The sequence below is a fragment of the Bipolaris maydis genome (genome assembly GCF_028858645.1).
Source record: "Bipolaris maydis strain C4 unplaced genomic scaffold PSV08scaffold_10, whole genome shotgun sequence".
In the NCBI taxonomy this organism is placed as follows: Eukaryota; Fungi; Ascomycota; class Dothideomycetes; order Pleosporales; family Pleosporaceae; genus Bipolaris; species Bipolaris maydis.
In genome coordinates this window covers 423,211-433,015 of record NW_027093866.1, presented here as the reverse complement: position 1 = coordinate 433,015, position 9,805 = coordinate 423,211, and the positions used below count along the sequence as shown (strand labels likewise).

The window sequence follows — 9,805 nt, the reverse complement described above, 5'->3', positions numbered from 1 at the left end:
ATGCCCTGCACCTGCCTGCTCAGCCAGCACGCCCGACTGCTGCTGCTGCCATTGCTGCTGTCGCTGCTGCCGTTGCTGCTGTCGCTGCTGCCGTTGCTGCTGTTGCTGTGCTGCTGCCGCTTCGTCGCCAACCACAGCACCGTGACGAAACTCGGAGAACCGCCGCTGCCTGCCTGCGACGCGTCCTCGTCCTCGTCCTCGTCCTCTGCTTCGCCCTGCCCTGCCCGGCCCTGCCCCTGCTCTTACCCTCTCCTCTCTACTCGACGCCCGCACTGCTTACCACCACGTTTCCCTCCTTCCCTCCCCCCCCCCGCCCCATCGCTGCCCTCTTTCGTCTGCATCGACGCGCACCCCCCGGCCTCTGCCACCGCACACAATCTAGGCGCCTTAGGCTTGGATGCTGCGACTGCTGCGACTGCTGCTGCGCTAACGCCGCCGTCGATCACACACCAACGAGCCGCAGCTGGCGAGCTGTCGACTTACTGCTACTGCTGCCGCCGCCGTGCCCTTGCCCTTCACCCTTCACCCAAGCCTCACTCGTCGTGTTGGCTGCATGCTGGCCCTGCTCTCACCCCATCCTCCTCTGCCCCCACAGCCTGCCTGCTCTCGTCCACGCACGCACACACACACACACACACACACACACCACCCTCTCTCGACATAACCCACATCGACTACTCTCTCCTCTCCTCCCTCAGGCCCGTCATCTTCACCGCCCGCCCGTGGTGCCTCTCACTCGCCTACTCGACGCCCGTGCCCGTCCCGCCGCCTGCCGTCTGCCCCATCACTCCAGTCCGCGTCCTGCATGAGTGTTGCTCTTCTCTACACCTCTGCGGCACCGCACCGCCGTGTCTAGAGCCCACCGCACCGCACCGCCAGCCAGCCAGCCAGCTAGCGCGTCCCTAACCCTTTGCGCGTCGCCATGAACAACCCAAACATGCAACAGAACGGCATGCAGCAGGGTCGCGCCACCGCCGGCATTCACCACTTTGTCCAGCACTATCGCGTCCAGCAACAGCAGGGCAAGATCCCAACAGGATGGCAGCAGACGACGTCGCCCGACGAGCGCGGCCAGCTCGCCCTACAGTTCTTTACCCAGTACCGCCTGCTCAAGCCCGAAATCCCAGAGGTCGAGTCGATGCGAGCCGCCCTCCAGTTTGAGACGCAAAACTTCATGTCCGCCCCTTCCAAGGAACAGTACCTCTCGCAAATCAAGCAGAAACTCATCGTCATGACAACCGCACGGCAACAGCAGCTACAGCGCCTCCAGGGCGGCATGCCAAACAACATGAACAACGCCATGAACGGCATGACTCCAGCCCAGATGAACATGATGAACCAGATGGGCCAGCAAGGCGCGCGCCAGCCCCAACCACAACAGTTCAACCCAGCATTTCCCAACGCTCAGCTCCAGCGCCCCATGCAAGTCTCCCCCGTCCCCATGACACAAGGCCAGTCTTCCATGGGCGTCAACGGAGCCAACCCTGTCAACATGGCCCAAAACCAAAACGCTCAGCAACCAAACATGCAACCGAATCAGCAGCAAACCCGACAGGAGCAGTTGATTATCAACCAGTTTGCCAAGAAGTTGATGGATACTTGCAAAGAGGAGGTTCGCGTCAAGTTTGAAAATGATGTCCGCGCCTGGCCTGAAGACAAGAAGCAGCAGTTGCTCAACCAAGGAATCAACCCCCTCTTCCTCCGCTTTCGTCAGCATGCTGAGATGCTCTACCGAAGGGGCGCGCTGAATCAGCCCGCAGCTGGTCAGAATAATGTCGCCATGCAGGGAACACCTCAGCAGAACCGCATGCAGGGACAGCAGATGAATATGAATCAGCGCCAAGCCAATCAGGATTTCGATTTCACTGAAATCGCCAATCGGCAAATGGAGGCTATGCGAAGCCAGGACCAAGGTACAACCGTAGTACCTGCGAGCAACAACCCAAACAACGGTGGGCAAATGGGTGCATTCCAAGGCCAGAATCCACAACCTGGCCAAGCTCCAAATGCAATGGCACAGCGCCAGGCAGAAGCATTTCACCGCCAGGCACAAGCACAGCAAGCACAGCAAGCACATGCTCAAGCTCAGGTGCAGGCGCGATTAGAACAACAGCGCCAACAGCAAGTAGCCCAAGCAGCGCGTAATCAGCAGAACCAGTTGCTGCAAGGCCAGATTGGCGGCTTGAACCTCCCGCAGGGCACCCAGCAACCCAGTCCTGCCATGCCTATGCTGAATCGGCCAATGCCTCCACCAGGTCAACCAGGCCCACCAGGAACGCCGCAGCAACGTCCGCCCCAGGCTCATGTCCCCATCATGACACCCCAGCCCGGGCAGACTGATCCAAACTTGACCGAGCTCATGCGACAGGCGCAACAAAGAGCTGCTGCTGTCCAACAGGCCAACCAGCAACCGCTGACTGATCAAGTCCGCATGAGCATGATGCCCCCTGACCTGGATGCTTCTGTAAAGCAGCAGCTACTCAAGGTGCCAGAGCATCAGTTTCGCGTCATCCTCCAGAGCTACATGATGAATTTGCGTAGGAATAACGGCGGTATGCCCAACGGAGCATTCCCAACTGGACAGCCGAACGGAGGCCAGCCAAACATGGCCTTCAACCAGCAACAACAACAGCAGCAGCAGCAGCAACAACAACAACAACAACTCCAGCCTGGCGTTGCTGGTCAAATGCTTGGCGGACCTGGCATGCAGGCAATGGTTCGACCTGGTATGAATCTCGCACAGCCACCACCTGGTACTGGTCCTCAGAATCCCATGGGTGCCCAGCGCGGTCCTATGCCGAACCAGCAACAACGTGTTGCTGCTGCATCTAACTTGCTCCGTGCCAATCCTGGCATTATACATACTACTGATCCTAAGCCATTCCCTCCCAACGTGCTAAACGCGCAAATTCGACAAAGCCTTCCACCAGACGTCAGAACTTGGCAACAGCTCAAAGCCTGGGCTAGTCAGAACCCTGCTTTAGTACCTGGTGTCGACGGTCAAAAGTTACTCATGTTGCAAGTTCTACACTTCCAAGACATGGTCAGGCAGTCGAATGGCGTCGCTGGCGTCCATCCAACACCACAGCCTGGCCAGGGACTCGTCCCACCAGGGCAGATCAACCCAAATCAAGGCCCTGTCAGGACACCTCAGCAGCAGCCGAATATGCAGAACATGGCGGCACTCCAGGTCACTCCTCAAGAGTTGCAGCAGTTCCGCGCAAGAATGGTTGGTCAGCCACAAGCCAACCTGCCAGACGACCAATTGCGCGGCCTTATGATCTCCATGAGGATGAAGAACCTTCAACAGCAGAGACAGCAGCAGCAGCAGCAGCAATCCGCCATGCTCAACCAACAAGCTCAACGTAACCAAGCCCAACCTGCCGTCCCCATGGCTGCACAGCAACAACCACAGCATCAGCCCAACCGGCCACCTGCGGCGCAACCGCAAACACAAGCGACACCCCAGCCTAAACCAGCAATGAAGCCACAGCAAGCACAACCCACACAGTCGCTTCCCAACAACAACAATGCCAATAACAATGCCAACAACAACAACAATACTGTGAACAAGGGTACGAAGAGGTCACATGAGGATACCATGGAGACTAGTAATGAGACCACTCCACAAGCTCCTCCTATGACTTCTTCAAAATCTCAGCCTGGTCTTAACCTCACGCAAGAGCAAATGTCTAAGCTCACCCCAGCTCAACATGCGCAGTACAGAGCGCAGTTGCTGAAAGCTCAGGATGCATCCAACAACAAGATGCAACAACAGCGCGGCGGCATGCTCAACTCTGAGGAGCTTCGGCAGAGAATGAGTGATCCTGCACGCATCCGGCAGTTCAAGCAAATGATGGAGGAGGTGGAGAAGAGCATACCCGCGAAGCAGCCAATCGCACTGCCACCAGCAGCTCGTACCGCTCTACAGAAATCGCTAAAGGAACAGTTCCAACGTCTAAAACAGTCGGACCAAGCACTTCGCATCTTCCATGCCTCGTACGATACCAACGAGCCCGAACCAGTCATTCGTCAAATCATGCGATCGCGCGCGCTTTTGTTTAAGCAAATCAATGAGGCCGATGGCACTCTGCATCCTCAGGTGACACTGACAATCGACGAATTTAAGAATCACTTGAGCACGATATTCAAGTTTGTCATCAAGATTCAGGAGAAGGTTAAGCAACAAACACAGGGTCAGGGCCCAGCTGCCCAGCAATCCCAGCCTCAGGGTTCGAATGCCTCGCCTGCCCAACTTAATGCTGCAAATCTGAAGATCGTAGAACAACAAAACCGCAACCAAAAGGCCCCGTCCGCCCCAACGACCGACCGACCACCGTTTGCCATTGGCGCCGACCCCGGCCATGGAGCCGCGCATTACTTTGAGGGAGCAAGACCAGTCACGAACCTCGTGTTGCCTGAAAAGAAGCGTGCGAAACTCGAAGCAGGCAGCCAATCGTCGACCCCCGCTGCTAGAGCCTCTCCTCACATCGGCTCAGGCAACTCGCCCGAACTCAGGAGACAGCCAGCACCCGACAAGCAAGTACCACAAAGACCGACATTCCGATGCAACGATGCGACGTGCGAATACTCGGTACGGGGCTTTGATACCCAGGCCGAACTCGACTTGCACAGCCAAATACACGCAAAGGTCGAAGATCCGATGCAGTTCGCTCTCGACTCCATGGCTGAATACCTCGACATTGACCAAAAGACTGGCGAAGCGAAGACGGACCCTAATGCCTCCAAGTCGACGCCAAAGGCAGCACCAGCTACCCTGCGAGCACCGCCGCAAAACATCAAGACGGAGCAAACCCCTGGTGCTTTGCAGAATGCTGCTACGCCTGTCGGACAAACAGCAACAGCCTCGGCCATGGCGCGCGTGCCGACACAGACTGGGGTCAAGGACTCGCCGTCGTCTAATCTGCTAAAGACGCCGCAAACCATGACCAAGGTGACTACTCCTGGCTCAGGTGCGCGAGGCAAGGCTACGCCAGCCAGCATTCCCAAGTCTGTACCAAAGGAGCAGCAAGCGGCAGCGTCGGAACCAGCAGCAAAGGAAGAAGAGCAACAGCAACAGCCACTGCTGCCCATGTCGCTTCTCGACTATTCGTACGAGGATACGTTTGCAGCTCTGGATGCAAATGGGCCCTTTACCGTACTTGATCTCAAGGACGAGGACAATGCCTGGGCGCTTCGCTCTCGGCCCGCCTCACCGTCGACTACGCCCGAGTCTTCTTCCAAGGACACGCCGTCTACGAGGCAATCGGATATTTCGGAGAATGACAACCTTGTCATTAGCATTGATCTTAAGGATGCGGACATGCCTGACGCCTGGGCCGTCGGCATGTACGGCGACGCACTTCCGGTGGACCTGCAACTATCGGAAGACTTGCAAAACCTCGGTGTTATGCTTCCTCCCATGGACAGCGAGGATATGATGTTATTTCCCGACTACGGAAACGGAACCATGATGGACCTCGACATGCTCGAGAAGACTATGGATAGTATGGGTGGAACACTTGATGCACCTATTGTAGGTGTTTGATTTTTGAAAATTTAACTTCTCGGGGGGGCTTTTTTGTTTTATCTTGTTCTTTCTTCTAGCGTTGCTCGAATTTTATCTGCAATGTTTTCCAGTGCGTCTGTGTTGTTGTTGTTGTTGTTGTTGTTTTCAGAATTTCCCCATGACCTTTGGACCAATATTTTTTTTTCTCTCTTTCTTTCTAACCTACCACGCAATGTATTACCACCTTCTCTTGTTACTTGCATCTCGGTATTTCCCCCCGCCCACCTACCCAACCCACCTGATTTCTTTTCTATTTGCTTGGATGTAAGGAGTTTGGAGGCTCACATTCTCTTATCCTCGATTTGAGTTTTTTTTTTAACGGCCGAGATACCGTCGGAGTTTTTATGGGGAAATGCGAAATTTATGGGTGCGTTTGCTCTCTTTTTTGCTTTGACCTTTTTTTTTGTCTTTTTTTGGCTACACGAGTGGAAATGCGAATACAAACTGGCTCCCATTTTCTTGGTGTTTCTTTGTGGGGGTGTTTATTTTGATTTTCCACAAAGAGTTCATTATATCTTTCTCTACTATGTCATCTTGATTTCTTGGTTGATTTTTTCGTTCAGTGACACAAATGTCTTTGTTGCGTGCGTGTTTTGTTTGATTGACTGAAGATTCGGATTAATTATATACCCCCTTTTATCGATTGATATCCCCCTTCCCAATTTATGTAACTTGTCGTCTTTTCATTTTCCCCTATGCAACAACAATCTGCTAGAAGAAATTTTTCTACAACAATTTATTCTGCGTTTAGATGGAGAGAGAGAGAGAGAGAGAGGAAAGAAAATATGACCAACCCACTTTGACGTATTCCAAAAATGAAAAAAAAATACAAACTTGTGCTACAATAATCCACTCTATCCACTCTACCATCTCAATCTTACCCCCCCCCAATACACACACCTTTTTTTTCCCCTCCCCTCCCTCCGTCACCCTACACCTACACATTAACAAACACCTCTCTCCATCGCCATCCCATACCGCAAAAGCAACCCCCCCCCGTCCCTCTCCATCGCCACTCTACAACCCAATCATTCAGCGTACGTAACAATACCGGCGTTCACAGCCACATACATTGGTGTGGTAGATTGAGCCAGGTAGTAAGTATATCCCGAGGAGTGATTGCATATGTAGGCATACGTATGGGTACTCGCAAGTCGAATTGGACGGGGGGACAGGGACAAGGGAGTGAGGGGTGGTGATGGTGGGTTAGCAAGGATAGGGGTTGAGGGATCGAGAGTGGGATCAAGGCGGGAAGGGGAAGGGGGGGGATGGGGATCCGGGGGTGGATGCAGATGGGTGGGGGGAGAGTAATCGTGATTTGGAAGTAGAGCTATGTATGGAGGAGATGGGTTGAAGGGGGGGGGGGTTAAAAGGGATTGTTGTTGGTGGGAATTGGGGAGAGGGGCGAGTGGCCAAGGGGGATAGGGAGGTATGAGGAAGTGTTTTTTGGTGCAAGTCCAAATGTGGGTAAAGTTTTGTAGCACACGGTAATGGAGATGTAAGTATACAGCTGCACATCTCATGTGTAGAGTAAGGTGTATTCAAACACAGCAGTAGTAATGGTGATTTCTTCTTCGCCTGAACAACGGAGGGGGGGGGGGGGGGGGCAACGGCAGCGGAAACGGCACATAGAAACCCGGCTTGGTAGGATTTCTTATCGAGATACACTACTGTTACATACGGGCCCACCACATAAAAAATCGATGCGAATGGCGGGTTTCCCATCGACGGCCAAAGGAGCCGTGAGATGGTGACGTCACTATTGTACGTGCAAGAGCCCACGACCAACGCACAAGGGAAAACAAAGACGAGACAAGAAGCAAAGAAGAAAGAAAGAAAATTTCTCAAAAGACCGTTGTAGGTTGGGCGCATGGATGCAATTGGCAAAGGGGATATGTGACGCAACAAACGACCGAAAAACGGGCCGCTTGGGGTAAGCCAAGCGAATGATTGCCATGTTTTGTTTCCTTCCGTGTGGGATGCAGATGCACATGGGTGATGTGAGCAAAACGTTTGCTGACAATGGCAAAAGTGCGCGGGGTTTGTGAGCCATGACGAGCGGATGGATGGGTTCGCCCCGCAATCGTCAAAGGGGGGGCAAAAATGCCACATGACCCGTCTTTTTGGCTCCGTGGAACTAGAACGTCGTCTTGCCTCTAATTCGAGGTCGGCGAAGACCCTGATGTTCAACCATGGTACATGTGCCATACGTGTTTGTTGAGAAATGGCGTGGTTTTGACACGGTGCGACAAGCCCACATGTCCCACGAGCGAGAAAGCAAGCGAAGCGGTTTGCCTTTACACACACATGCACTAACTGGTACCATGGTACGGCGGACGCCTTCCCCTTGGTTTGGTTGCATTGCATGTCCCAACGACAAGGGATGAACGCCTCGATAGTGTATATCGGAGAAAAAAAAAGATCGAGGTGACGTTGCCCCAGGTGCACACCAACAGTCTATACTACTACACTTAGGTTGCGGGAAGTGAAGGCGGAAGATAAAACAAAAAAAAGGAAAAAAAAATCTTTGGGCGGTATGACGTTGAGCGCAATGCATGGCCGAGTGGCGACTTACACTAGATACATGCTGGAGTATGTAGCTACTGTCCACTTACATGTCCTGTCTGGGTTTGACTATCGACCTACATGCAGGGAGCCAACAGAGGAAATCGCATGGCGCAACGACGGATGCGAGGAGCTATTCTCGGCGAGCTGGGGTGCAAGGGGACGCCACGCGGGTCATTGCTGCGAGGATGACTTGCACGGCAAGATGAAGATGTGTCAGCGCCTTGCTGTGAAAAGGTAGCGTTGGACGGTTAAGGACGTCGTGGAAATGCTAATCAAGTGTCGTGCGGAAAAGCTGCTATTTGCGGACACAGTAGTATGAGATGGGAAAGTGGCCTGAGCGGTGAGGGCAAGGCTTTGGGCGGTGAGAATGGTAGTGGTTGGTGAGACATGACCATGGACAGGGTCTAAAGGGGTGGGTCTGGGGTAGAGTGGGCATCTGGTTCTGCTCGGGTGTGTAGCCAGCTTGCGAGAATCTTGGGTAGCGATATGTGGTCGGGGATGGCTAGGTATTATAGGGGAGATGCTAGTAAGCAGGCGGGACTTTGTGTTTGTGATAAAATACGCTTGTGGAGATTGGAAATTGCGATGATCATGCTAACCAAGACGAGCCGAATGCAGTGGCCCAAGACGGCTAGGAGGGCAGGGCGATTTCGCTAAGATTGCCGCGGCTCGTTGCAGTTGCCCCCCATCAGGGCGTCTTTGGCTTTGGGCGTGCATGGGGGTGCTGGAAGCCAACACCAAGAAGCAGACAGATGCGCGTCACGGCCAGCATGTAGACAAAGGGGATGTTGCCAATGTCAATGGCATTCCAGTGCCAGAAGCTCCAGTAAATGTGGACGCCGAGTGGCAAGACCGTGTACAGGTGCCCAAAATCGGCGAGCAGCAGGCCGATGAGAAAGGTTTTCCAGACTTTGACGTCTGAAGTGGCGCGCAGGACTGAGGCTTCGAGAAAAGCAAGGCCGAGATACATGTTTGCCAATTGAGTCAGGACGATTTTTGTTGGGATGGGGACGAGTGCGTCTGGGGCGCTTGGGGCGTGCATGGTAAGGTCCAGGTAGGTCGTCTGGAAGCATGCTGCATACACGGCGCCGAGTAGAATGGAACATGGTTCTATCCACAAAAAGACGAAGCGGTAGAAGCCGGGTATTGCTAGTGCGGGTGGAGCGGCAGCCGGCATGTTTGAGTCCAAGTGGTTTGGTTTCGAGTGGTGTAGACGCGACTCAGCCCAAACCCGTCGCAGAGCGGGCGTGCCCGGCGGTGGTGGTAGCAAGAGGGTGGTAGTGTTGCAGTGTGAGGCCGGGATGTGGAGGATGATGGGGGGGGGGGGGTGTTGGAGAAGGGAGAGAGGTGAGGGGAGGATGGTAAGCGATGAAGAAGCAAGGGGGGGAAGTGTGCCAGGAATAGTAGAGGTGAAAGAAGCAGTGCAGCGGTGGCAGGCAGTGGCGATGCAAGCAAGCAGCAATGGATGGATGCAGCGGTAGCGGAAGCAGCAGCAGTAGCAGCGGCAGCGGCAGCGGCAGAAGAAGAAGAAGAACGAGCAGAAGAAGAACGGGGTGACAATGGGGTGTGGCGGTGATGGCGGTGATGATGGTGTTGTGGTGTGCATGAGCAGCAAATTGCCAGGGGTGGAGCCGCGAGACACTTGTCGCCGCCGTCGCTGTGTTATGA

General features: G+C 54.2%; 2 protein-coding genes across 2 annotated transcripts; one reads left to right on the top strand and one right to left on the bottom strand.

Moving 5' to 3' along the window:
• PSV08DRAFT_403200 (uncharacterized protein) lies at positions 1-5,636 on the top strand (the record flags this gene model as incomplete). The annotated part of the gene is made up of 2 exons (XM_014227963.2): positions 1-792; positions 947-5,636. The coding sequence occupies 2 exons, from the start codon at positions 1-3 to the stop codon at positions 5,546-5,548; spliced, it is 5,394 nt and encodes a 1,797-aa protein (XP_014083438.2). The 3' UTR covers positions 5,549-5,636.
• A 3,189-nt stretch (positions 5,637-8,825) lies between these two features.
• Positions 8,826-9,314, bottom strand: PSV08DRAFT_377348 (uncharacterized protein; the record flags this gene model as incomplete). The annotated part of the gene is made up of 1 exon (XM_014227964.1): positions 8,826-9,314. One exon carries the CDS (start codon positions 9,312-9,314, stop codon positions 8,826-8,828), a length of 489 nt encoding a protein of 162 aa, XP_014083439.1.
• Positions 9,315-9,805: the final 491 nt, after the last annotated feature.